Here is a 26,652-nt window from a genome sequence, read left to right as displayed (position 1 = left end):
GTAAGAGCTGATAACCGGCAAATGTGGCCGGATGATTGCTTCGAGTTAAAGATTCCGCTGGAAACACAGTTGATGCAAATCAAGTATATGATGTATCCTTTGTTAATAGGTAGTCTGAGGCCGAGGATGTTCCGGTTGATGAGCAAGCAGGGAATAATGTCTCGGTGATGGCTGCAGCTGCGTGGCCGCAGGGAAGCTCCCACGGTCACGTGGTCAGCATGCTTATCGCAGCACGTCTAGACCTCGGTTTCAGCCGGGCGCGCGCGCGCTTGACGTATGGAGTAGATGAACCCTGACCCAGAATTGGCCGGATCCGGGGTCTTCGAAAACGTTAATTCATTTCCTGGAACCATGCGACATTCGACCACCATTCCTACACTATAATACAATATGAACTTTCTTGGAGCCATTTAGTGGCCTTTCTAATGTCACGGTATCTAAGCACCTTTTTTCTTTTAAACAAGTAATCGATTGAAACCATCATAAGGTCCTAGCTTCTAGCGGTCCTCTTCTCACTTTGTATAAGGCAGGTCGTAGTTCTTAATTCGGGGAGCAAGGTATAGCAAAGACTGTCATCGCAGCGATGATCTCCGAGTCTGCTGGTGCAACCAGAATTTGGCTTACTGCCATATTCCGATCATATTCGAATACCAAAGTATAACTAATAAGGTTTTTCTTATGAGATGATATTTGTGCTATAGGGAACCATAAACTGCATACAGTCCGACAATCCCTAGTGACTCAATTCTAATATATATATAATAAAATAAAAACCGTGAAGATTATTACGCTTATTAGCACATGACTTTCCTGCCCTTTGATTATGGGGAAGTGCTTATAGTGAGTCAAGAATCCACTGTCTTGGCGTCTAATTGAGGTTGTTACTGGCCTGACACCAATACTATGTTAGGGTGCGAGAAAGATTGCGCGCATCTCGTACAAGCAGGGATATGGATATAGCAAATTGATGTGGGATTACTGGTACAAGGAGGATAAGTCTCATACATTAACGAGCATAACGAGCATAGATACGAAATACTTGAACCAATGTGGAGAAGCGATTGGCGGCGAGGCACAACAGTAATAGTATCTTATACTATGCTTGTTGGTATAGGCGAGCAGTACCTTGCATCATTGTAACCCAGGAAAGGGCCACAGCAGCCTCAAATCTATATGAACGAGAGGATAGCCATACTCCAATGCTAATAGTACTCTCAAAAGGAGGCAGCAGGAGCTCACCAAGCAAACTCGATAGAACATGACATATCATAAAACACAGCAAAAGAAGACTACAATAGATGAGCCATTAAAAGGTAACGATATGACATACTCATTCATAACATACATTTCATCCGCAAATCTAGCCCTATTTCCATACCCTAAGCTTGCACCATACATTTTTCATTTTGTGTCGTATATTCTCATCAGCATTGCGAGTTTGTGGGTCTCCTTCTGCTGAAGATGACTCGGTAGACACCGGAGTAACCGGTGAAACGGCCTCCCAGGAGCTTGTTCGAAGATCAGGTCGTGTCAACGTCATCTTCAGCGTCATTTCGCGATTGGTCGGATCAAGCCGCTTGCCAATGCCCTTATCGCCTGAACAAGATTGTTGCGTGTCACTCAGTGAGATATGCTTGTCTGAGATGGGATGCTCCAAGAGCCGGGGCGGCTGTACGGCGTCTGATATAGTAACATTGGCCTCTGTGACAAGGTCTGCATTCTTAGCCACAGCTGGGTATACCTTTCTCCTACTACTCTGGGGCTTTGGGCTCTGCTTTAGTACACCGGGCAGCCCTGATGTCGTGTCCTCATCCGCTGGGGCCGGAAAGCCGAACTCGATGGCTTCGTCGAAATTATGCGGGGATGCTAGGTAGAGTCGTAGTTTGAGGCGCGCTTCTGGATCCTGGTAATGTTGAGCACCCGGATCAATACTGCAAAAAGATGATTGGAGACCATGATCGCCTTGCGCTTGGCTCGATAGCGGACGAGATTTGGATTCTCGAGTAAGAAGATTGGTTAAGAAGGACGACGTGACGGGAGACTGGCTGGAATGGCGGTGGTTCTTGTGCGAAGCAGCAAACGATGGTTGTCGAATAAGAGTGGCTGAAGTCAAAGACAATGTCCTCCTGATGCAGGGTCTCTTCGGTTTTCGGTGTGGCATCTTCATTGGTGAGTTGACGTAGTTGGTGGGATCCTTGTCGAGGGCAAGATCAAGGTCATGCTCCTCACCAAACCACCGCAAGACATCACCAGGAAGTTTATCCATGTCGGCGTGAAATTACTCGTAGATGGAACGGTGAAAGATGAATATTGTACTCCGAAGGTGATGTTTCAGCGTCTTTATCATATGAGACTGACTGATCTTTGACGTCTGAAATGGCTGAATGTCGACAAGACAGGCTTAGTGATATAGGAGGCGGTTTGGGGGTTACAAAGGGTTTGGAAAGAGTATCATTTCCCACGAGAGCCTCTATGGGATTGAATGCATGTACACATGTGCTCCGAATTCCCTTCAGAGTTATAATCTAGCCTCTATGGGCAACTAGTGTTGGTTAGGCTTGAAATGCATCTATCAAGCGAACTGAAGAAGGTAAGCCCCTGAAAGCTAGAGTCAATAGTGAGGGTATCCTCGAGTCATTGCGATCAATACCGTGCAGGGAAAAGCTAAACCATAAAAAAAAAATAAAGATAAAAAGAAAAATAAAATATAATAAAAAAAAAAAAAGGGACAACAACAAAAGAATGCAGACGCTATTATATATGAGCCTACACTAAGCGCTCTGCTTTGTCAAGCTTCTGATCGCGAATATCATCAGGCCTCAGCTCATGTGAGGGGTTGCACTTACTACAAGTAAGCTGATTCTTCTGGAATGGAAAAGACGTTCATGTTTACACAACCAGTTCTCTGTAGAGGAAATAATGCGAAAAATGCGGTGCTATGGTTGCTGGACTTCGAGGGAAGAGTACTACCGGATGGGCCCTTTGACTTTGTACAAGTATTGAAATTATCTATCAAGGATCCTGGAGGTATGGATTGTCTCCAATAGTATCGAAATTGCGCCGAAAATAGTAGGAATCCCTTAGCAGCTCAACGGGTTCACCCTGGTCATGGGCAACACTATCTACAGGGTAACTTCGGATACATGAACTAGCTTTTGCTAATCGACAAGTGGGGCTCATGGGAAAAATAGTTATATGCAGGCATCATTATTATTCCGCAGTAGTGCAGGTACGAGTTATATACGGGAGAAATCTGTACTTAACTCTAACTACGAAGAAGCAAAGCCTAGGCTCCTCAGTTAATCATGAAGAGGATCTATCCGGCGGAGGAAAATTAGTTAATTGATATACAAGGACAAGATTAATAGGTTGGAGCATAAGAATCTGACGCCATTTATACTATCAAGTCAATTCCCTCCTCCTTGATTGCTTTATGTAGTTCATCAACTAAAGTAGATTGTCAATCCTGCCACTAGCTGACTAGCTTTCGGACTAGTAAAGGGGTAAGGCGCCGGGCATGCCCGTCCCCCTTTTCATTTTCCCTCTAAGTCGGAGAAGAAAGAGAGGGGGAACAACAGAAGACAGAGAAGGAAGGAAAAGAATATTAGTACACTACATAGATTATTAGCCTTGGTTGGAGATATACTCCGTACGGAGTCTAACACGGTCAAGTCTTCATTATCCATAGTTATTGGCTGTGTCCACACTGTTCCCTATCACAGAATATTAAGGACACTCTGCAGCGCAGCTGTATTGGAATCTTCTCTGCGGGAAACATACGCCCTGACCTCCTGGACGCTAAGACCCGTTTCCGTCTGGCCAGAACCCCCGAGGCTTCGGCCTGGGCTATTTCCAGTATTATTTCCAGCGCTTCCACCAGTACCACTCCCTGTACCACCACGAATTCTTTCGCGTAAAGCTTCAGAGCCGATAACAAAGAGGTTGCCCACTTCCAGCAGTACGTCCAGCGTGCCGCTTGGTCCTTTGACCTGTTCCTCGATGTCCCAGGACTTAAGGAGGTCCGTATATTGCGTCATATCCTTGGTAACCATAAGCCCGCCGGGCCCATTAACAACGAACCGTTTGAAATGATCCAGCAGGAGAGTGCGTGTTCCAATGGCAATTTCTGTCAGCAGTTGGCGAATATTGGAGCCACTGGGCGGCAAGGATGTCTTCACCACGTTATGCACACGAGTCAGGAATGTGCAGATTGTAGCACAGGTCTAAGATAGATTAGCATGGCCTGCCAGAGGTTAAAAGTAGACCTTATCATCATAACTCACAGGTGTTTGTAGCTTTTCCAACCAAGCCGTACTATCCCCCTCCTTGGGTCGGAAATCGTTTTTCTTTTGGCCAGACAGGAGTTTGCCAGTCCATGTTAGTGTATTGTCAATGACCTTCTGCTCAAGTATGTTGATCTTCTCTTCTATGCGCATAGTGATGTGACTTGTTTTCTTCTCCATCTCCCGCCGGATGGTAATACTACCCGCCGCAAGTGGGATGAGTAAAGTATTTATGCACATAACCATCAAGTTTGCAATACCAATAGCATTCCGAATGGCTGGTAAATATGCAAAATGTGGCTCTGCTTTCCCAGACTCTTGCGATGTTGCTGCTTCCAGTGCGGCATCTAGAGACACTTCAATGAACCCTTCTCCCATTACTGAAAGAAGGAGAGTCAATAGTGCAAGCATATCCTTGGGTGTTTCACTATTAACGCTAAGCTCTAAGCCTCTGCCAACTGCTTCGGCAAGCCACTTAAGCATCCGCTTTGCAGAAGATATGCTTGGGATGCCGTCTTCTTCGGTCAGTTTGATGTCAGTAGGTTTTGAGAGGTCGCTAGACTCTCTCAATCCTGCCACTTGGAGTAGCAATCTTCTTTGGGTTGGAGGAAATTCCGAAGACTCCAGACGACTCAAATATGCGTCACGGGCCGAAGAAAGCATTTCAGTACCGGATTTGGAAAGGGATGCCATGAAAGTTGTTGCTGCCTTTTTTCTGCGTGCATGAAAAGTAGTGAACTTGAAAAGCAAGGACGTATAGAGTTCTTCCAGTGTCCTCTTCTCCCTCTCTATATATGAAGATCCAACGAAATAAGGTACGAACAAGTCTTCCAACTGCTGGTCAAGGACCAAAGCCGTTTGTGAAGAGATTGGATCCGGGTGTTCCGTCAGCCCATGGCTTTTCAGATCATCAACAAGAGCACTGATGTAACTTCGAGAGCTCTGTAAGGATCGTAGAAATGCTAGTGATGAAACGCTGTTTGCCTTTTCCAAGACCATTTCTAATCTTTGCTGAATAGACTGCTGAAACACGCGTTGCAAAAACTTCCCGAGGACCTGCTCATAGTATGGAAAGGCTCGCCGGATGATGGCCGATTCCTCTTGCACTACGACCTTGACTTCATCGATCAAAGACTGAAGGCTAGGTTCCACTTTCAGAGGTTCAGCATCGGGGTCTGCGAGCATCTCCCACGTCTCTAGATCGCCCCCTACTTCTTCTGTAACTAGCTGGCTTCGATCGATGAAGAACTGGTGCTGGTTGACGAATAAAGCAATGACGCTTGCACCGCCGTTGAAATCCTGAAGTACAGTTGCGCAGTCCTTCATGCCTTCAAAATTTGCCTTGCGGTAGAAGTCGTCAAATTGCTTTAACAAATCATTCTCCAAAGTTTCAGAAAACTTCTCGATGATTTCACGAGTGTTCCGTCTGGTCCCATTCCCTTTCCCATTTATGTTATCGTCTGCAGATATAACTCCATTTCCGGGGAGCCCGGCGGACCTTCCACTCGAATCGTTCCAGCTCTCGGTATCAAGTCTTTGACTTATTCGAAGCAGTTGCCGCGCGATCTGTGCCGACCGTACCTTAGCCTCACCAGTTCCGGAACGTCTTAGGTTCTCTAGAAGCGTTAGCTCGCCCCTGTTGCTCACACCATCCCAACACTCGAGCAGAAAGCGGGCATCAAGCGCCCGGCGTCTTTGGCGGTCTAATTCCTCCAATTTCTTTCCAGTCTCGACAGCCATATTTCCGGTGCCCCCGGCAAGCTCTACACCTGATAGCCCGGCACCATTGAGCGAGGTGTCGAGCTGCTGAAAAGACTCGATTGTCTGTTTTAGCTTCTTACCCAGTGTATTGAGGTTCTGGGAATGCTGTGCCTCAGCCCTGCGAACTGCTGCAGACAGTTCATTTTCTCTGATCTCTAGGTCGCCGGAGATTTCACCGAGGCGCCGCTGTGCGTGCTCAAGGGTCCTGATAAGTGGCTTCGGGTCAAACGGTTGGTTTCCGGTTGTAGGCGTGATTGTAGAACGACGATTCGAAATGGCGGAGTCCGACAGCGCCTCGATAAACTCCTTAACAATGAAGTCGCGACTTGAGAAGTCCTCAAGGGTGAAGCTGGGACCTGTTGGGAACACTGATCGAGATGCAGCGTTGAGTGGGGTAATCGAGGACGCATCGTCCGGCATCTTTATAACTAAAAGCCGGGTCTATCTGCATTGATATCAGCATGGATTGTTGTGCAATCCGGACTTCACGGTGAGCGTCAACCGATGCCCTTGATTGCGCCGTGAATGCGGAGAGAAGAGCAACAAGAATTACGGGGCAGCCCAACTACGGAGTACTAGATAGGTGGTCCATTATCGGGAGGACGGGATAGATGGGTTTCTGGTCTAGCGGATTACATAACTGCATAGCTTCAATAAGCTACTGAACGACGAAACAAACATTACCACCTCCCTGCTAAATTCAATTTGTTGAATGCCTTATATCTGCTCTAATTATCTGATCTTTCTTGTAACTTCCTATCCCTAGTAGTGGTATGCTAGGGTGCAGTAGGACTATTCAGCACTCTGTTATGACTATCAGTGTTACCAACGAGGAGAAGTAAGAACATATTTCGAATAAACCCAGGGGATCTAGTAGATAAATATGGTATATTAAGCTGCACCTAGGAGTACTATTTCTTCACACAGCATCCATAGTCCGGGTCCTTCTTGTCAACCAATAGTCACTAGTTCTAGGATGGCCGTTGGTACTGATATCGCAGGACTAGATATATAATTAGATCACCTTACGGAGTAGACTGGCGCATCGATACTAGCACTGCCAACTTAAATGCCATGTGCATGGATACACCTATCTTTACACACATTGTATGAATATGGAGTATTCCGTAGTCCAGCTAGTTACCGATCTTGTACAGAGGAGCACTTGGGATTTCCCAAGCTCGAATCGAATCCGGTCCTTGGGACCCACCACTACCACTGCCACCGCCGCCTGGACTCCCGAACTACTGTCTAATACCCATACGAATTACATCTCCTTAACATAATCAAAACATCTGGGAGTAACCCTGCGCTAGCGCTCACAGATATTAAAACATGGTTACGCAGCGTGATAGAGAATTGTTCAGGGATGATATTCGCTCTCGAGGAACGAAGCTCAATGCTGCTGAGCGCGAGAAACTGCTAAGGCCATATCTGCCAGACCCGTCTGATCTTCCACGCAGACCAACTCAGCGGCGCAAGAAGGTTCCTCGAAAGACACCAATACGGACGTTTATCAAGTCGCAGCTGCATCTACTCACATACGCCGTTGTTCACATCATCTTTGGGATTTTTTCTCGTCTTATTTTGAGCTACCATGCTGTTGTGGATCGAATCTTCGCCATCGTCTATTACCATCACCGAACACCAGAGTTAATACGAAAGGATGTGAAAGGCTTGAAGCGCTTACCCGAACATCTGAGCGTCATATTATCACTACGCAAAGAAGACGATGCCCTAGCAATCTTGATGGATGAAGTGGCGGAACTTTCAGCCTGGAGCGTGAGTTCTGGTATACCTGTCCTAAGTGTCTACGAGAAGACCGGTAAGTGATGGCTTCAGACCCCTAAGACCTCTACGTATACGATAAGAAAGGGGAAAAAAATGGAAGGCAAGGTTGGGGCTAACAACTTATGCATCTATATAGGTATCCTGAAGTCCTGCATCCCCGTCCTTCACCAAGCTATCACGAGCAAGTTGTCATCTTACTATGGGTCTCCGGCGCAGCAACCTACACTGCGGCTGTTTGCTCCTCACCACCCTATCTATAATACACAGCAAGATGTTCCGCCGTCTGACAGACACAACGCCAGTTCTCTTACAGTGCTTCTCCTGTCTGCGACTGATGGCAGGGAAACGTTTGTTGACTTGACCAAGACCCTGGCGGAGATGTCCCAAACTGGTAAATTGTCCCCAGAGGACATTACTATGGAATTGGTCGATGCAGAGATTAGTGAGATCACCACTCAGCCAACCCAACCGACAGCACCTGTCAATCAAGGCAGCACAAGAATGGGCCTCAGCCGTAATGCCTCCCTAGTGAAGCCTGAGCCTGATCTTCTGCTTGTTTTTGGTCCGTTCTTGAAGTTGGATGGATACCCGCCTTGGCATATCCGCCTCACCGAAATGTACTGCACCGGCGGTAGGAATAGTGGGATAACGAATTCCGACGAGGCTGTTGAGTACCACGGGTTCCTCAGGGGCCTCTGGCACTACGCCGGCGCACAGATGAGGTTTGGCCGTTGATGGCAATACCTTTCCTCGTGACTGTCCAAAGTGACCCTTATTATATACTGGAGTCTCATTCCATGATCTATTAATTGAAAGAGAGTAAGCAGGCACTAGTCTCAGCATATCTATAAATGGATAGTCGTATTATACGTTCCCGAGGATAAGATACGTGGGGTGCGAGAATCGAATAGACATGGCAATAACTGGTAATGCCCCAATGAGGTGCAGCGTTGGCTAGAGAACATACAACCAGTCTTTTGGTGTGCTTCGTCGCTGTACATCTGCCCCATCAACCATTGCCATTGTTTGTAAGTACCAGGAACTATGGGGATGCCTCATGATATAAGTCATTATTACTTAGTCTGCTAAGTTGGGTATCAAAATTTCTATCTTCTATAATTACACATTAGTGGTTCGGACAGAGTGTCTTTCGAGAAAACCCTCAATGAGTCCGCCAGCGGATACCAGACCACTGTCTCACGTTATTCAAGCAGGGTCTGTTCCAAGGCCGCATGAAGCTCTCCTAGTCTAGATGAAGAGCTTGCCATTGGGATTGGAGGCCTTGTACACATTCAAGGCATCTTATTACTTCTTTTCCCGATTCGGTGACACCTTCGACCGCACAGGCAGAGCAAACTTTTCGTGCCCGCTCTGCCTGCCATTCGTCGTCGTCCGGCCTTTCTTGACAGCCGCTTGTAGGGGTCCTGAGTAACCCACTGCAGTCCACAGAGTCACAATGCCGTAAACAAATGTAGCAGCTCCTCCCACCACAAAGATCACAGTCTGCATAGGCGTCAACATATTCTCGAGTGGTCGGTCTCCGGTGGCAGATATGACATGGGCGGAGACAGGACGCAGATGCGAATAGTGTTTGCGGTTGCTGATATGATGTCGGGGGGATTGTTTTAGGAGACACGGGCGGAGAGCTGACTCCAGAAATGCAAGTGTCTTGCGACGAATCCGACTGTAGCATGTGAGAGATACCGTCTATGAACGGTGGCTTATGGTAAGCAGGTGGCTGCTGGAAGACTCGTCGTTTCCTGTGGAGACATCGCTGGCGCGTGAAGACCCCTGCGCTGTCGCCTAAGCATGCTGTATTGTCTAAGCAGAATTGCGGGCTCGTATCATGAAGGGCCGATGAGGCAAGCCTAATTAATCAATGATATGAGTTAGCCACTTCCTCTGATTGCATTCAGCGATACAGGCCGCTTCATTGTTGAGATTACAAACCTGTTTGATAGAGCTGGAGTAATATCTTCCAAAGCTGTTTCTCTTTTTCGCTTTCTTATGTTTTGGGCCGTGATAGAGGCATTGCATTGAACGATTGGGAGGTGTGGCATGGGATCATAAACTGTCGTCGCTGTACAATATTCGGACTGAATTGTCGGCGGAGGAAGATAGAATGTCATGAAGCAAGAAAGGAAAGTGGCCACAACATTAAGAATAAAACCTCGATGAATGCAAGCTGTTATGATGCAGGAGAAGAAGAAGCCACCACAAGGTAAAGGGCGAGGGTGGCCTTCGATGAATGAAACAACAAGGACGCTTGATAGTTATCTCACTCAAATCAGGTGAAACATTCCATGTGGTTCTGAAAGATCCCGGTGCGTGGCAATTGTTGCTATTTTCCACCTGAATAAACAGCCTTGTAAGTAACAATGGATTGAAGCCAGTAAGGGTAACTAACCTAAAGCGGACTAGAAATTGCTGGCTACTAAATTATAATACTTAGTACTTTGCAAATTCCATTTATAGCAAGACTAATCTTATTCATGCGCCCCAATTGTACTCCAAAAAGTGCTGCACACTACCCTTCGGCTAGTATGACTATCCCCGACGTGGCCGACTGAGGAGTGATTGCTGTAACAAGAAAGCCTCATCATGCAACAATTATGTACTAGATGGGAGACCTTCTGTGCTATGCTTTTATGTCTAAGGAAGTAGCCGTGCGGTACAGATGGGAATATCTAACCAAGTGACAGACTACTACATAGCAATACTACTACGTCCATATGACATGGCAGAACGGCCAAATACTGAGCACGAATCGTTCTTACATTCTCCTCACTAGAATATTTAACATTATTTGAAACATGCTGTGTATAGCCGGTCTCGGTGGCGCAATTGGTAAGCGTGATCCCAGACAATTTTCACTCCGATGAGTAGATTACTAACACCTAGAAAAGGTTAGCGCGTACGACTGTTAATCGTGAGGTTGAGAGTTCGATCCTCTCCCGGGACGTCTTTTTTTTTTCGACGATCTTTATGAACTCTATCTACATCCTGATGTATCCTTCTACTCCTTTATATACAAATAAGTGCTCACTCGCATCGAAACTATGGCACTGAAAGTCTCTTTATTCTCCGCCTGGATTTAGTAGTATATTCGTGTATTTTTAAACGAAAGTGGAAGCAAAAGCAACTATCTACTTTATTTACTCTATATCAAGTTGCGTGTCTTTCAAAGCTCTAGGTGTCTAGGAGGGAACGTCTGAGATATATGCACTGAAGCGTAGTTATGAGATAGAGCGTACTCCGTAAAATAGACCAATACACAGTCCAGTTGCCCAATGCTTAGGTTGTTACCCCTGCAGATCTTAGCCTGCCATATCATCCTGCATGAAACATCAATTTGCAAGTGTTGAATGAACATCGTTGTAATTCCAGGCCCCTCACGTACAAGTGAACCAATGAATCTATCAAATCGTTTGAATGTTCCTCCTGTCAAATAGCCGACATTTACCAATGACCGACCCCTCCATAATGACCGAGAAACCAGCGTACTTAATTATCTGCGTAGGATGGCAACCAGATGCCAAGGATATTTCCGGGCCCCTTTTAGATATCCGCTCGAATTTGTGACGCACTAATGTCCCCTGACTGCAGGTTACAGCTAAATACGAGGTCATGTAAAAATGATCATTTCGCCAAAGCTCCTTGATCGCCACCCAATTCACTTGATGGAGTAGATGACAGCAATTGGACCTTTACTCCCGGCCCCTGGCCCCCGATACGCAGATACACAAGTAGTCAAGTTTAAATTATATCGCAGGTCAGCTACATATCCTGGAGTCCATTAATGGGTCGAACTTGCCCGGTTTCGATCTAGTCCAAGTGCGGAGTTCCGTTATTGGATCTCTTGGCAACCCACCCTCCCTTATTCTCTTTCAACCGGTGGAAGGTGCTGATTCCCTTGAGCCTCGTTTCCTGAAGTCCTTACAGGGCCATGCCACTCGGAATCTAGAGCTTGTATGAAAATTGGTCAGAGAACGGGTACGGCTACTGATTGGCATACCCTCGCTTTGACGATTGCCCGTGCTCTATTGCGACCGGAGGGGCCACATCACTACTACTTCCCATCATGGAAACCAGCATCTCTGAGCTGGTTGAGAGGTTAGGAAGTGACGAAGATGCGGTGCGCAAAATGGCAGTTTTTAAACTCCAAGGGAGCATTGGGGATCCCTCCTTTGCCGATAATTTCATCGCAGAAGGTGGACTCACTAGGTTACGCTACTTGACTCTGCATGCAAGTGGTAACACCTTGGCATATAGCCTCACAAGCTTCGCCAGAATACTAGAAGTTGACAAAGGCTGGGATCTAGTAGACCAAGACATGGTTGAAAGAGTGGGTAACTTGAACAAGCTCTCCGTCTTTTTTAAAACATACTCCCGCAAACCACCTTATATAGTAACATACTGATATATCGTACCGTCTTTTCTTTCCAGGTTGTTGAACTCATAGTGACTCACCCATTGGTTAACATCCTAAGGGGTGCAATGTCTATATTAGTTTCCATAGTGTCACATCCTTACTCAGGTAATCACTTATCACAAGATGGAAACTTTGGCTTTCGTGCATTGAAGCCCGCAATTGCCATTTATCCGCAATTCCTGGAAATGCTTGTCAATAGACTTTCGTCTGCAGACCATGCCCTCTGCGCAAATGCACTTCAGTTGATTAATTCGCTCATGCGCGACTCTATCACGAATGAGGCAGATACGGAGTGGCCAAAGTTTATTCAAAAGCTGCAAGATCTGGGTGTGATCAGAGCAGTCTATTCCCTCATGCAAGGTACTGCACTGCAGGATCACGTGCACCCATTAATAGAATTTCAGTCTCTTACCAAAGTTCTTCTGAGGAAATGGAGAGAGATACCCTTAGATCTGGAGAGGCCAGAGCACAGGAGAGCCTTGAAAGGGATCTATGTGGCTAGCTCGCATGAGCGGAGCCAAGAAAAGGGCATCGAGAATGGTGATGAGATGAAACAGTCTAAGAAACACAGTTCTGAGAAGTGGAGGCGTCTTGGTTTCGAGACGGAGAGTCCTTCGATGCAGTTTGAGGATACCGGGTTCTTGGGCATGATGGATTTGGCAGACTATGTCAGAAATCATCAAGATGAGTTCCAAAAAATGCTCCTGGAGCAGTCCACGAAGCCTCCTCAGCAGCGATGTCCCATTGCCCGTGCCTCACTGTCAGTCACTTCGATCTTATACCAGCATTTTGAGGTGGACAAATCGGAAATGGATGATTCCAAGGGTTATCTTCTACTAGAGTCTCGCTCTAACCTTGACAAGTTGTTCGAGCCTCTACTGTTGCATTGGACCAGATTGCATGTAGCAGGATTACATGCTTTCTTTCGTCTATGGAAGGCTACCGGAGCGGAAGTCGAAGATTACGGAAAGATCGTTGAGCTTGTCCGAATCCTGATCGAGTCTGTTGTTGGTGGAGCACCTCGGACAAAGGATGTGCAAGAAGTGGAAGAAGAGTTGACCAACTTCGAGTATGGTCGGCTCCGCGAATTGCAAATGGAGTTGTTGGGGCTCACGTATGAAGATGCCTGGGGCCAACACCTGCAGCAGATGCGCGAAGAATTGTATCACGAAGCACTTCAATTTGTTAAAGAACAGAGAATCCGCTGTCTGTTGCACGGCGCATGGTTCCTCAACGAGGGCTCTGATAGCTCAGACGTGGGAACCGAGCAACGCTCATGGAAATATGCTCAACTTTCGCACAACAGGAGGTTCTTACACTTTGGTGATTTCAATTCCATTCTTGAGAGGTGTCCAGAGCTCGATACTTTACCCCAGAAGAGTAAGTTTGCTTCGTTGATGTCGATGCGTGGTCTCTTCTATTCTGGATTCAAAGACTGACTGCGCTTTACTACTTCAGTCGACCTCTCATCGGTATCTTCAGTGGTCTCTAATGTCTCTGCTTCATCCAACGATCAGTCAGCGGAGCCTGCAAAGGACATGTCTCATGCTGTATCTTATACTAAGATTACCGTGCACGGCTACTCGCAGCCTGTACACGGGACTGGGGACATCCAGAAAAGTAATGGCCATCGCCGAACCTCGAGCAGATCAGTGCAAGGTGAATCTGCGCTGTTGAGTTTCTGTCCACAATCAACCAGTGTCGCATCTGAATGGCTTGATGGTTTGCTTATGCTTCTCAACCAGCAGCCTATAACTGCAGAGACAAACAAGCTTATAAGTTTGGTCAGCGATTACGGGCTCAAGATCCGTTTGTTGAATGTTCGCTTTGATGATGTGGCCTTCGCGGGTGAAGCGCCCCAAGTTCCCACGCGAGATGGCCTTGATGACAATTACTACTATGACGTCTTTGGTGGCTCATAATAACGAGCTCCTTTTCGACACTGACACTGTTATTCAAAAACAATTATTTGCGAGACATCTCCATCCATGTGGAGGGTGTTTTGAGTGACGATAATGTGGATGTACAGGGGCTACCGAATCGGTTGGAATATTTATTAGTACTCTTCGGCGAAATCAGCTGCTAGAACACTGCATCTTATATACTCGAACTAATATGCTCTGTAGATAGGGGATATATGGTATTTTTTTTTTTTTTTCCTTTCTCTTTTCCCTCTGTCCATGAGCCTTTTCCCATCGTCCATTTCGATTGTCTCGTGTAATTCTCGGCTTAATCTCTAATACCTGCAAATGAGTTACTTCAAGAACAGCGACATGTAAGCTCCGCTTAAAAATTCCGTCGGGCTCAATGTGATCATGAGCGGGGGAAGTCATACAATGATACAGTGCATTGGTCATCTAGTTTGGGTTAATATCTCTAATCTGTGGCGCTAAATAAGCACATGCCAAACTACAAAGGGACACAGACGCGTCCGCGTCCAGACACTGGCCCACCAAGTCATACCAGATAAAGGCTAATGCGGCGGGCGAGAGGCTCGTGCGCGCAGAAAGTGCAGTACCTAAGCTCTGTGTAGGCGGTAACGAGTAGCAGGAGTTCGATTCCGCATTGCAATATTCCACCTATATCATACAGCTTCCTTTTTATACTTCTATGTCAGCCTCTAGCTCGACATGTCAATGTCAAAAGTGGATCTTGCTCAGTGACTCATCTGCTTTCTCGCATCCATCATATCAAATGGTCATGAATTGCTTGTCCCATCGCGAAAAGTCAGCGGAATTAGCTAGACTGTCATTCGATCGGGAGGCCCAGGATTCAGATTAAAGTGTTGCTTACCTGCCCTTCTCGATTGTACGGAGCACCACAGCCAGTTCCCAGTCTCTTCATTGGCTCCGGACTATTTACCTTGCAGACCGCGAATAAGCAAGAAAAATGAAACGCAAGCATTCGTTGGATGCTACAAAGACGAATAATTCCCTACATAGCTTCTATGGCCCCGCAAACCCCAAACAGCAATTGCCTGTGCGAGAAATTGGCGATAGGCAAGATCTAGAATCTACAGATGGGAAAGAAAGCAGCAACGAAATAATTGAAGATGATTATGATTCGTTTGATGAGATATTCACGCGCCACATCACCTTCGATACTGATACTCTGGCGGGCGGTTGGACAACTCCCTCGGACCAAAATGATTCAACTAAAACTTCCAAACCTAGACAACGATCTGCTGGGATGGCCAATCGGTTTCTCATTTCCACCGAGCAGCCTAAATCCAGACCACGTTCTTTACAACCCGCTCATAGAACCTTGCCATGGGCGCAGCAGTTTGCTCCATCCAGTATAGAAGAATTGGCGGTCCACCACAAGAAGGTTTCTGATGTGAAAAGCTGGTTAATCAATACATTTGCCAGAGGGGAGCGACAGGTAAGCTACTAGCCTTTCTCTCCCCTCACTTTTGTTTTTATCCTTTCCATTCGTGCTTTTTTCCATATCAGTTGAAGGAAGAATTGTCTAGCACTATGCTTCGCTACATTGATTCCTTTCTGACAGAAGACAAGCTACTTGTCCTTCGAGGTCCTGCAGGAAGCGGTAAGACGGCTACAGTTTCATTACTATCAGCTGTGTTGAAATACGACATTCTCGAATGGAAAAACCCATCTTCATCAGAGTCTGCCACCAAAGCACATGTATCAATTGCTTCCCGTTTTGATGACTTCCTGGAGCGTGGGAACGAATTTAAAGGACTCGACCTAGATGAGGTGACTAGCTCTCCCGGACCTGGAGATAATGGCAATAGTGCGGATGCTTCGCGACAGCGCATAATTCTCATAGAGGAGTTTCCAACGCTTACAGGTTCTGCGTCTGGCCTAACACCGTTCAGACTAGCTCTTCTGCGGTATCTTGACAGAACATCACAACAGAACATTGATTCTGAAATTGATGCGCAACGAAACTCCCCGATTGTCTTGATCGTGTCAGAGACACTTCTTAACTCACGATCTTTTCCTTCAGATAGCCTAACAGTCCATCGGTTGCTAGGACCAGTACTCTACAATCACCCAAAAACGAGCATCCTTGATTTTAATAGCATAGCCCCGACTTTTATGTACAAGGCTTTGCATCTCGTGCTAGAAAAGGAGGCTCGGCTTTCCAAACGTGAGAGATTTCCGGGCCCTGCCATACTCCATAATATCTCTACTATCGGGGACATTCGAAGTGCAATCTCGTCCTTGGAATTTCTTTGCATGAATTCTGGAGGGTTCAAGAAGTTCCCACCCCCCAAAACTAGGAATTCGAAAGGATCTAGCATACCTCTTACGGCCTTTGAAAGGGAGACATTGGATTTAGTTACACAGAGAGAAGCGAGTCTTGGGCTATTTCACGCCATTGGCAAGGTTGTGTATAACAAACGTGTCGATGCCGGTTCAACTGAAGGCGCCCAAGTTGTGTTGCCCCCAGACTACTTAAGCCACCATAAGCGGCCACAATTATCCCAAGTGTGTGTCAACGAACTTGTGGATGAAGCCGGAACCGATAATCAAACCTTTATTTGCGCTCTTCACGAGAATTATGTTCCGTCATGCAATGGTTTATCATTTACAGACTACCTGGATGGTTGCATAGGTGCATTATCCGACAGCGATATGCTGTCTTTCGACACAAGGGGACGAAGCAGGCTCGGGTTGGCTGGTGTCAGTAGATACAACTCCGGGTCAGACTCATTGCGCCAGGAAGACCTCAGTTATCAGGTTGCTACTCGAGGTATATTGTTTGCCCTTCCAAGCCCTGTGAAGAGATCTGCATGGCCCAATAACGGCTCGAACCATACAAGAAGCGCATATAAAATGCTTTTCCCGGCTTCGTTGCGATTGCTTCGAGATATGGAAGAGATACAAGATCTCATAGATGTATGGTCTACTAAACTATTGGACCCATCATACTCGAGCTCCAAACCTGAGGAGGCCACTAGCATAAGTGACAGCCGCAGTAAACCAACTGTAGCTGTTACCATGATGTCACGCAGTGATCTCATTCTTCACCAACTGCCTTATCTGGCTCTAATAGCTGGCGACATGGAGCAATCCCAAGGACTCCATAAGCTTGTCAAACTCAGCGGGACTGAGAGTCAAAGTGATGCTAATGACTTTGATTTGCTTGACAACACTTTTGAATTACCTGCAGTCACATCTACGGCTCAGTGGAAGGGCCCTCCTACAGGAAGCCCGTCCCAAATCAGTCGTCGATACCACAGCAATGCTTTTGGGCCCCGGCTGCCGCCGTCTTTGGAAGAGGAGAGGCTGTTTTTGGCCGATGATGATATTGTAGATGACTACTGATATTATCATATTTTGATTTGGACATAGACTTCCAACATATTCTTTCGCAACAATGAAATTCTAACGACCCAATAGCCTAAGCGTATCAAGCCAGATGCAGTGTAGGCGACTGATCTGCTGGGGTGCTTGCTCCCATGAGAGAAGAAACAGGAAGGGAACGTCCTGTAGATCATGGCAGATGGTTATTGCTTGCTTGATTGATTGACTGCTAGTGGCGGATAGCAGCATGCCTGGCCGCCGGGGCTGCTAGTAGGTCGCCAGCATCTAATGTTTAGCGGTCACTTTCTCCGGAATATGCACGCTATACCACATACAGTAAGTAATACCTACTGTTAGGTAACCAACCCAAGAACACGTATAACATAATCACGTCTCGACCAGAGCCCAAGTCTCACGTCACTCTCATTCCAATTCTGCCTTATCCTTGTCTCATTCTGGACCTCAATTCGTTCTCTTGTCTGCTACAGAACACGGCCAGCAAATGTCCGCTCGAAAGGATACGGTTTATGACCGTAACCCCGTTTCGACACAGACAGAGAGTAAACCGGGTGCTGACTACAAGCTTGAAACTACTTTAACTTCAGGTAATGGGATAAACAATGTGGATGCTGAAATGGTCCCGAAGCAGGCAAAAAGGAATAATGAGGTTATGGGCCCTACAGGTGCCACTTCTGGGCACTTAACAAGTGTAATAAGTGCTACCACTCATACTGTACTGCCTCAATGGACAAATATAATTTTGATGTTCTCCTTGATCTTTGGTGGCTGTTGCGCCAATGTGAGTATGTGCCCAGGTATGGCTACGTTCCGCTACTGACGCCATATGGTAGGTTTTTGCACTTGAAGCAATCATCAAGTAAGTGCCTCCGCAATTCATAGGGGTTTGAACGAAACTGACTTCTATACAGAGACCAGCCAAGCTCTGGTATTTAGTTTCCATCAACCAACCATTCCTATCCCAGGTTTCTCTAACGTCTTCGCTCAAGGTCCTCTGATAACGTTTGCTCAATTCCTTCTAACTGCAGTCTTAACGGTTCCTGGCTTTCTCTCTGTGTCAGCGGGACCTCATTCACTATATCTTAGTCCGCGTGCCATTCCACTAAGATCATGGCTAGTCTACACAGCGTTTTTTGTTACAGTCAATCTTCTCAACAACTGGGCCTTTGCCTATAGGATCTCAGTTCCGTTGCACATTATTCTAAGATCTGGGGGCCCAGTAGCGTCTATGATCATCGGCTACTTGTTCAATGCTAAGAGATATTCGCGAGGGCAAATACTCGCGGTTCTAATGCTTACTTTGGGTGTTGTCACTGCTGCTTTAGCAGATGCCAAGGCTAAAGGCCAGTCTATGAATGTTGAAAGCACTTCTGCAACCACGACATTGGTTGGGTTCACCATCCTTGCTCTAGCGATGATACTCTCGGCTTTCCAGGGGATATATGCGGACAGGCTCTACGCAAAGTACGGCCGAGACCACTGGAAAGAAGCTCTGTTCTACTCTCACACCCTATCACTACCGCTATTTTTACCCGCTTATGCACAACTTGTGAGCCAGTGGCGGATGCTTTTCTCGACATATCCCCCAACTTCTGGGCCTGAGATTTTGGGCATGACCGGAATGGGTCCTCCGAGCCATGCATCATCGGCCGGGCTTGAAGGCATCAGTTCCTCGGAAGAGTCGTGCGAGGGATGGCGTTTTGCGTCAATACCCGGTGGTATATCAGGGCAGATTCCGATACTGAAGGAAATTTTCCAATTGCACTCAATATTCACGTGTGTCCCGACACGTGTAATCTACCTTCTGATTAATGCGCTGACGCAGTACTTGTGCATACGAGGAGTCCATCGCCTCTCCGCAAAGTCATCTTCTTTAACTGTCACCGTTGTTCTCAATGTTCGGAAGCTTGTTTCTCTTCTCCTTTCCATCTATCTGTTTGGAAATGCCCTTTCACCAGGTGTGCTCATGGGCGCATTGTTTGTTTTTATAGGCGGCGCCTTATATGGCATTGAGGGTGCACGCCCCAAGGTGAAAACTGCTAAAAACGATTAAAGCAGTCATGTTTCGCTAGGATTATCTTGCACGGCATTATTACGGCCAGGAAGGTCTTCCAGTCATAAAGATAGAAATGTGCATATATATATATATATATACATCTGAGTATATTGTGTATGATGGTGCATGTGCCTCAAGAATTGGCTTGAGCTTTATAAACATATGTATACATTGGAATGCATATTACCGCGTAGACCTGACATCTATTAGCTTCGACGCATTGATGGCCATTGATAGACAACACCTGGTTTCTTTGGATTGACTACTCGTCACCACTGCTTCTCTATTGTTCCGCATGATGTAACTGTGGATTACCGCAGGTGATGATAATATGTCAGACTATAAATACAAAAATGTGCGACATCATCCGGACCCCGGGATTTCAGAAGGCCAGAAGCTGGATATTGTCTTGGCTGATAGCGCAAGCTGATGGTCCCCAGTCTGCTCTTTCATCGATAATGTTACAGGACTTCTCCGACAATCTTCGCTGCCTCCTTGTAGGTATCCAGCAATCTCTCGCACTTCTCCCTCTCCGCCTTGATGCCATCATCCTCGTAAAGAAGCTCTGCAAATAAATCTTCCTTATAAAGTTCGCTCACGAGTCTATTTTGCACAACATCCTTGCTGTGGTTGACAAGGAGATGCATGATAGCCTTAGGAACTTGATCTGCGATGGTCTCTCTGACGATATTGAAGTAAGAAGATATGAGTCGACTAATCAGCTCGGTCTCTAACAGTTCACGGTCGGAGAGGACAGCTTCGGGGTCGTCCTTCGGCTACAATGATGATCAGCACATGTCTTTCGTGTAACAAAGGGTACGATAAACTTACGGCAGCTCCAACATCACCGGTAAATTCCATAGGAGGTGGGAACTCATCAGTTGACATGATAGGGGAACGTATATCAGTCCGGCGAGTGCTGTGACTAATGCTTGCTTCATTGACATTGGTATATGGACGGCTCTGTCCCGAAAGCTGAGGCAATGAGCTGGTAGGTTGCGCGCCGTCCTTACCGAAGAAGTAGTTAAGGAACGAATCACGAGTGGTATTGGCTGTCCCAAAAGCAGTTTGATACTGTGCATGGGCTCCATTCAAGGTTGCGGTCACGCCACCTTCTTGTCCTTTGCCAAAATGAGGGGACATGCTTCTGGTATTTCTCGGAGGTTGACTCCTGATGGGAATATTTTGCGTCTTAGGATCTGCATGCTGTTCGTCCTCATCCTCAGGGGATGCTGGCGTGTTCCCATTCACCGCTCCGAGTTCTTTCAGTCGTCTCTTCTCGCGCTTTTTCCGGTCATCCGCTAGCGCTGCCCGTCTCTCCTGTTCTTGCCTGTTCTGCATGACAGACGACATAGCCGCTGCTGCACCGAGGAAGTTAGGATGGTTTGTATTGATATATGCCCTCTGGATGGAAATGAGCGATTCAACATAAGCTGAGCACGGTCCCAAACGCTCACGAAGAAGGTCAGACACCACCTCTATCAGTTTCGCCTGAAGCCGTGGAAAACGAAGCAATTCCTGCGAGCCGCACGTATGACAAATCTTTATGAGTTCCTCATAGACCAATTCAACACACCTCTGGCTAGGAGCTTCTAGCATTTTTATTTGAGGTTTGACAAGCAGGTCAAAAGCGAGCTCCGGAACAAATAGGCTCGGACGTGGACCAGTCGAGTTCCGAATAGCAGTTCTAATATCAGTAACAGTTAAGTTGTGGGTAGGATCGATTGTTTCGAGAGAATTGCCGAAAACGGAGTTGAAGATATAATATATCCTCGCCCCTCCACAGAGTTCCTTGGTTGATATCTCGGAGGACGTTCCATCGATGGAAGATATGAAAGACGAGGCGAAGCGCGTCATAAGCTGTAGAATAAGGGATCCACGATGTTCCTTTCCGCTGAACTGTTTATTGCCGTAGCTTGCAAGTTCTTGCTGAGTTTGACCCATGAGAGTGTTAAGACGCGCTTTGATGTCGGGCAGCCGATCCCGGATATGGGACATTAAGGTGGTATTCAGGGTTTTCGCAAGAAACTGCGTACCGCAACGGTTCGCCATATTCCTATAGGCTGGGTGATGTCGGAAGAAATCGACTTCGGCGTGCAATGCGTCAGACAGTGATTTCCCAGATTGAATGTCTTGTTGTGATCGATTAACAACTCCAATAAATCCGAGCTTCAAAGGATAGACGCGCCCAGAGAGAATGTCCATGGCGTTCGTGCCATGATCCATGAGGTCCAGTTTCGTCAAAACTCCAATTGTCCTTCGACCCATGGCGTCCACTTGACGAGCAAGCTTCAAAGCTTCGGAATTCACAAGGTCAACATTAGCAGGCGAAACAGCTAAGATGATACTGTTCGGCTTCGCTATGTATTCAAGTATTAGAGCCCGTGTTTGCTTTTCAATGTCGGACGGTTGGTCCCCGATAGGCACTTTCGTCAACCCCGGCAAGTCAACCATGGTAAGATTGAGTACGTGCGGTGAAAATATCTTGAGGTTGATGGGCTGTCTATTAATTCCTTTGTTGCTTCCAGCTATCCTTGCGGTCTCCGCTTCAATCTCTTGCTTAACCAAGGCGAAGTCATCGAATTTGCGGCCAGGGAGATGGTGAAATTCTGCCCACTCATACTGTCCCGCCACACTTGCTGCTGTATGGGGTATATGAACCTCATCGCTTTCGGGCTTGTCGTGCCGTTCGCTGGGAATATTTATGAGTTGGAGGATCAACGGGCGCCTCGTGACTATACCGCTTCCTCGTGGTAAGAAGTCTCTGCCAACAATGTTCTCAAGTACGGACGATTTGCCAGATGACTGAGAGCCCACAACAACCTGCGCAGATTATTAGCACCATAGCATGGGCGGACCCTTGCCGGGTGAATATTGCAGGAACTTACAATCTGCGGCAAGTCAAGGGAGTCATTTCCGATCGTATTAAAGACAAGATCTTGAAGCTTGTTCACAGTCACAAGCAGGTCTTCGCTAAGAGCTGTCATCGTTATAAAAGTGCCCAGTGATACAGGCCCCAATGTCTTTATCAAACGTGGATAGTCTTCTTGTCAATACTGGGGAAAATAATAACTGAGAAGTACAGTTTCATGTTAGGTGCTGTATGCTCACAATATCTCTGCCAACTTTCACAAAAAACGGGGCTAACCTTTCTTTCAATGTTTCAAATATCGAAGAAGAAATAACGAAGTATGCAACCCGGGCAGCGCCCTTTATCCTTTTCTGTAGCACCCTCAGTGGTTCAAACCGCCGGATTTCATGTGCAGTAGAGTTAGACCAGGATGTCATGTGATTATTACTAATGAGCAGCGGCACCGCTTTCTACCTTCTGATTCGTTCGTTTTGTCAGCGGTCCATCGGCTTTCTGGCCTTCTATTCAGAGTCACGGTACTGCTATGCACCCATGTTGTTTTGAACTTCAGCCACTTCCTTCTTCGGTGAAGTCGTGCGTATACCAACAACACCCTTCTTTTCGATCTAGAAATATTTGACCCCGCTGGCCAAACAGTAAAAGGCTCGAAACTATACACTATGAATTGATAACAAGTGCATACTAAGTACATTTACAAAGCACCAAAGGCAGGAAACAAGCCCCTCCCCCAAACAACAACCTGCCAAGGAGAGTTGCACCTTCGCAGACATACTTCTGTTATTTTCCCCTCGCCAGTTGATTTCTTCATGGCCAACTCGGCCACGTTCGGGTGTCGCACTCAGCGAGTCTGCAGTAGACAAGGATTGCACGGCATTTATTTCGCAAGTTGCACATAGTTGGCTGGGAAGAGCCCCTTTTTACCAAGGTACTCACCAAACCACCAATCATCATCGGGGAATTCCTGGAGGGCATAGGCAATGGCCCAGATGATTAGCTATCAATGATTGGAGGCTTCCCCATATGCTGGGAAGAGGGGAAAAGGGGGCATCGAGATTTATAGGCTCGAATAATCACGACTTACAATGTTAGTTATTTCAGCGCCCTCAGGAAAGCTGAGTTCGTTATCTTCAGCGGCTTCATAGTCATACAGAGCCGTCGCAGTAGACTCATTGATTGGCACGGGAGCCGGAGCCGGAGCCGGAGCCGGAGATTCAGTGACTTTCGTGACAGGTACTGGAGAATCCGATTCAACCGTATCTTCGTGGCGTCCTGAAGCCGCCTGGGTCTGTTCCTCATCTGCAACTACCTCCACATAATTGCTGGGGAAAAGACCTCTATCTCCCTGGGCGTTCGACCCTAACCACCAGTCCTGATCGACCATCTCGATATTAGTAACGTACTCGCCTTCCTTCAGTTCGATCTCATTATCTTCTGCTTTCTCGTAATCATACTGTACGAGAGCTTTGATCCCGTCTTCTTGCATTTCATCACCAACAGTAGCTTGGGCCGTCGCCCGTCCAATGTCGTGCACATCATCCTCCAGCTCCTCTTCTTTGGGCACTGCGTCTTGTAGACTTCCGATGGGTATCACAGGTGGCGAGCGTTGCTCCTCGTGAACATCAGTAGGTCCTTTACCCACGGGTAGGGCAACGCGTATTGGGGAAGTTTCGCGCTCCGGACTAGGTGGGGTCGGAGATCGAGGCTGTTGCGGCGGGGTGGGAAGCTCTTGACGAGTTACAGACTCTTGAGGAGCTTCCAAGTCCTGAGAATCGACCCGCAGGCCAGGTAAAGGAATGGAATGGCTGCTATTCTTGGCATTTTCTCGTACCGGAGGAGAGTCTGGCGCAGGGCCTTGAGAAAATTGATCTCTGATAGCACTGACACTTGGTTGGGGAGTTTGGGTATCAATTTGGGTCGACTCAGTAGGAGCAGAATCTGACGCCTGGTACGGCTGGGGAACGTCACTATCGAAAGACTTGCCGGTGTTTGTGGTCTGAACCGGGGCCCAAGTTTTGCCGCTATAGGAACTCTTCCATTCCCCCCTTTCACTTTCCTGGTTGATGGCAGTGGTGCCATTCGACGGTAGCGGGGCCGATACATTCTCTTGTCCACGCTCTTTAGCTTTCCTTTCTGCCCAGAGTTGTGCCGGCGTCTTTCCACCCTCATCGGCAAATGTACGGCTTGCACTGCCAATCTGTGCGGTAGAAGAGCCCGCCTTTGTAGAAGGGACAACAGGCAGAGGCGGCTTTGTACCCACGAACGCTGAATTAATACCGAACTTGTTCGCCACTTTCGGCTTCGGTAAGCTGCTCAGACGCTCGGAACTGCTGGATGGCGCTGCATTAGTCAATTCGTGAGAGCCGCGCTCGTTGTCAGCTGTAGAAACGTTTGGCTTTTGTACTTTGGACCGAATCGCAGCGATGTCGACTTTTCCGACGGGCTCATATGCACCCCGCACAGGCTCTGGCTTATCATCACTAAAGTTGCCTGCTTCGCGGGCCTGTTTCCGGATTGTGGCAATATCTACCTTCCCAACAGGTTGGTAACCGCCTTTGACAATATCGCCACGATCCTCAGAACGCTGCGCTTCATTCACGGCCGTGGCATCTCTTGGCTCTGACCTCAGTTTCTGGATATCAACCTTCGTCGGCTTATAGGCAGGTTGGACCTTTTCAAGTTCGGTCCTAGTAACAGGTGGCGCATCAGGGCCCCAGCCATCATTGTCATCATGGCTCCGGACTACCCGCTGTGGGCCCGATCCCCCTGCTCTCAGATCAATGCCAGCAGTTCGGCTAGGGGTGAAAACAGGCTTCGTCGATATCGGCGGCTTGGGTGTCAAGGATGGTTGTTGGGCTGCACCTGGGGTGTACTTTGCGCCGGATGAGTCGCCAACTTTCTGTATGATTCCTTCGGCGGTTAGGTCTCCCTCCGAGCGAGCAGTTATCTGTACATGGTATCCCTGGTAGATCTTTGAGTCAGATAAGAAGTAGGAATGGGGCAAGTGTGAACTAACGTGCAAAAACTTCGAAACGGCAGACAAATGACTGGTAAAATATCCTTTTGTCCGTTCAGGGACACCTTCGCCGCACCAGGCAATGAGAACATTCTTGGGAAGACCCGTGTTCGGATCTACAACCTTGACATAAGCGAACTGTATTTTCCCTTCTGAAAATTCATCGATAAGATCCGCCAATTCCCCGGCTTGTGGAATATAGTCAGTTAAAGTTTCATTTAGTTAGTGGGAGAGACTTACCTCCGGTATCTTGAACCTTCAAGACACTTTCTTTGTTAGAACTCTCTTTCTGGAATGCATTGACGAGTGGTGTAGAGACAGAGAAGATCGCCCATTGTCCATAAGTAGGAGATTTTGTGTCAGAACCCGCAAAAGAAGAGTTCACGACATTCTGATAGCTCTTTGATATCGAAGGTCCATTTGCCGATAAGTTCAGGGTCGCCATGTCTACCAGCTGGTTCACCACAAAAGCTTCAAATGTCTGTGTAATAACCTAACACAATTGTTCCCTGTCAGATGTGGCAAAAGGTTACAAGTGACGCTCCAAATCTGTATGACACGAGCGAGATTGAATTGTATACCTTTATCAACTAAAAATGATCGTATGTATGGAAGAACACCGGGTGATAGTTTGGTAAATAGGAGTAGTTGTGTCTGCCTAGGGGTCATGTTTAGACTAGCGGGATACGTCACACTCTACGGAGTATGGGGGGGCACCGGAATCCGGAACAACAGTTGGGCGAGGCGGTGCACTCCCCTTTACAGTATCAGTACAAATAAGGTGCCCAGGCACCTTGAACACCGAAGACTCGGGTAACTTGCCCACTGTAACTTAACTACCTACTGTAGATCTGGCTAGAAATCGGGCCCGACGGATGCCCAGGTGGGCAGAACAGGGCAACCGGATGTTTCTGGCTGCAGACGATGTCCATTATGGATATACTACTATAAAGAATCGAGGCGAAGGCGGCAGAGGGGAAATATGTCTACATAAATACATAACGAGCGTGCCAGGCTTCAGTTGAGATACCACTGAAATACTCCGCACTTCGTACTTTGTAAAGAAAACGCAGTTAAGGCCTACCATCCAACCACCCCGAGCCACAAAATAAACTTCAGAAATTAATTTCAACAAAGTCCTGACTGGAGCGTT

At 47.2% G+C, this 26,652-nt stretch overlaps 9 protein-coding genes and 1 non-coding gene across 10 annotated transcripts; 5 read left to right on the top strand and 5 right to left on the bottom strand.

Moving 5' to 3' along the window:
- Positions 1–1,366: 1,366 nt before the first annotated feature.
- AtWU_10328 (vacuolar protein sorting protein) lies at positions 1,367–2,266 on the bottom strand (the record flags this gene model as incomplete). The annotated part of the gene is made up of 1 exon (XM_035505432.1): positions 1,367–2,266. The coding sequence occupies one exon, from the start codon at positions 2,264–2,266 to the stop codon at positions 1,367–1,369; it is 900 nt and encodes a 299-aa protein (XP_035361325.1).
- A 1,450-nt stretch (positions 2,267–3,716) lies between these two features.
- Positions 3,717–6,464, bottom strand: AtWU_10327 (exocyst subunit SEC10; the record flags this gene model as incomplete). Its single annotated transcript, XM_035505431.1, has 2 exons — positions 3,717–4,223; positions 4,284–6,464. The coding sequence occupies 2 exons, from the start codon at positions 6,462–6,464 to the stop codon at positions 3,717–3,719; spliced, it is 2,688 nt and encodes an 895-aa protein (XP_035361324.1).
- Positions 6,465–7,379: 915 nt separating this feature from the next.
- On the top strand, positions 7,380–8,570 carry AtWU_10326 (ditrans,polycis-polyprenyl diphosphate synthase; the record flags this gene model as incomplete). The annotated part of the gene is made up of 2 exons (XM_035505430.1): positions 7,380–7,869; positions 7,972–8,570. 2 exons carry the CDS (start codon positions 7,380–7,382, stop codon positions 8,568–8,570), a joined length of 1,089 nt encoding a protein of 362 aa, XP_035361323.1.
- A 570-nt stretch (positions 8,571–9,140) lies between these two features.
- AtWU_10325 (alpha-tubulin suppressor protein Aats1) lies at positions 9,141–9,895 on the bottom strand (the record flags this gene model as incomplete). The annotated part of the gene is made up of 3 exons (XM_035505429.1): positions 9,141–9,481; positions 9,540–9,703; positions 9,786–9,895. 3 exons carry the CDS (start codon positions 9,893–9,895, stop codon positions 9,141–9,143), a joined length of 615 nt encoding a protein of 204 aa, XP_035361322.1.
- A 769-nt stretch (positions 9,896–10,664) lies between these two features.
- Positions 10,665–10,797, top strand: AtWU_t250. The gene is made up of 2 exons: positions 10,665–10,708; positions 10,762–10,797. It is a non-coding gene; the product is annotated as a tRNA-Glu (tRNA).
- A 1,119-nt stretch (positions 10,798–11,916) lies between these two features.
- Positions 11,917–14,189, top strand: AtWU_10324 (ELMO/CED-12 family protein; the record flags this gene model as incomplete). The annotated part of the gene is made up of 3 exons (XM_035505428.1): positions 11,917–12,184; positions 12,373–13,647; positions 13,726–14,189. 3 exons carry the CDS (start codon positions 11,917–11,919, stop codon positions 14,187–14,189), a joined length of 2,007 nt encoding a protein of 668 aa, XP_035361321.1.
- Positions 14,190–15,743: 1,554 nt separating this feature from the next.
- AtWU_10323 (putative cell cycle checkpoint protein Rad17) lies at positions 15,744–17,561 on the top strand (the record flags this gene model as incomplete). Its single annotated transcript, XM_035505427.1, has 1 exon — positions 15,744–17,561. The coding sequence occupies one exon, from the start codon at positions 15,744–15,746 to the stop codon at positions 17,559–17,561; it is 1,818 nt and encodes a 605-aa protein (XP_035361320.1).
- A 481-nt stretch (positions 17,562–18,042) lies between these two features.
- Positions 18,043–19,611, top strand: AtWU_10322 (putative UPD-GlcNAc transporter (Mnn2-2); the record flags this gene model as incomplete). Its single annotated transcript, XM_035505426.1, has 4 exons — positions 18,043–18,339; positions 18,392–18,417; positions 18,470–18,486; positions 18,548–19,611. The coding sequence occupies 4 exons, from the start codon at positions 18,043–18,045 to the stop codon at positions 19,609–19,611; spliced, it is 1,404 nt and encodes a 467-aa protein (XP_035361319.1).
- A 464-nt stretch (positions 19,612–20,075) lies between these two features.
- AtWU_10321 (dynamin-related GTPase DNM1) lies at positions 20,076–22,601 on the bottom strand (the record flags this gene model as incomplete). The annotated part of the gene is made up of 3 exons (XM_035505425.1): positions 20,076–20,390; positions 20,446–22,437; positions 22,503–22,601. The coding sequence occupies 3 exons, from the start codon at positions 22,599–22,601 to the stop codon at positions 20,076–20,078; spliced, it is 2,406 nt and encodes an 801-aa protein (XP_035361318.1).
- Positions 22,602–23,360: 759 nt separating this feature from the next.
- On the bottom strand, positions 23,361–25,944 carry AtWU_10320 (putative actin binding protein; the record flags this gene model as incomplete). The annotated part of the gene is made up of 4 exons (XM_035505424.1): positions 23,361–23,480; positions 23,568–25,445; positions 25,500–25,687; positions 25,740–25,944. The coding sequence occupies 4 exons, from the start codon at positions 25,942–25,944 to the stop codon at positions 23,361–23,363; spliced, it is 2,391 nt and encodes a 796-aa protein (XP_035361317.1).
- Between the last annotated feature and the right edge of the window lie 708 nt (positions 25,945–26,652).

The sequence above is a fragment of the Aspergillus tubingensis genome (genome assembly GCF_013340325.1).
Source record: "Aspergillus tubingensis WU-2223L DNA, scaffold_13, whole genome shotgun sequence".
Classification (NCBI taxonomy): Eukaryota; Fungi; Ascomycota; class Eurotiomycetes; order Eurotiales; family Aspergillaceae; genus Aspergillus; species Aspergillus tubingensis.
Note: the sequence above shows the minus strand (reverse complement) of the source record. Positions and strands in the feature narration are given on the sequence as shown.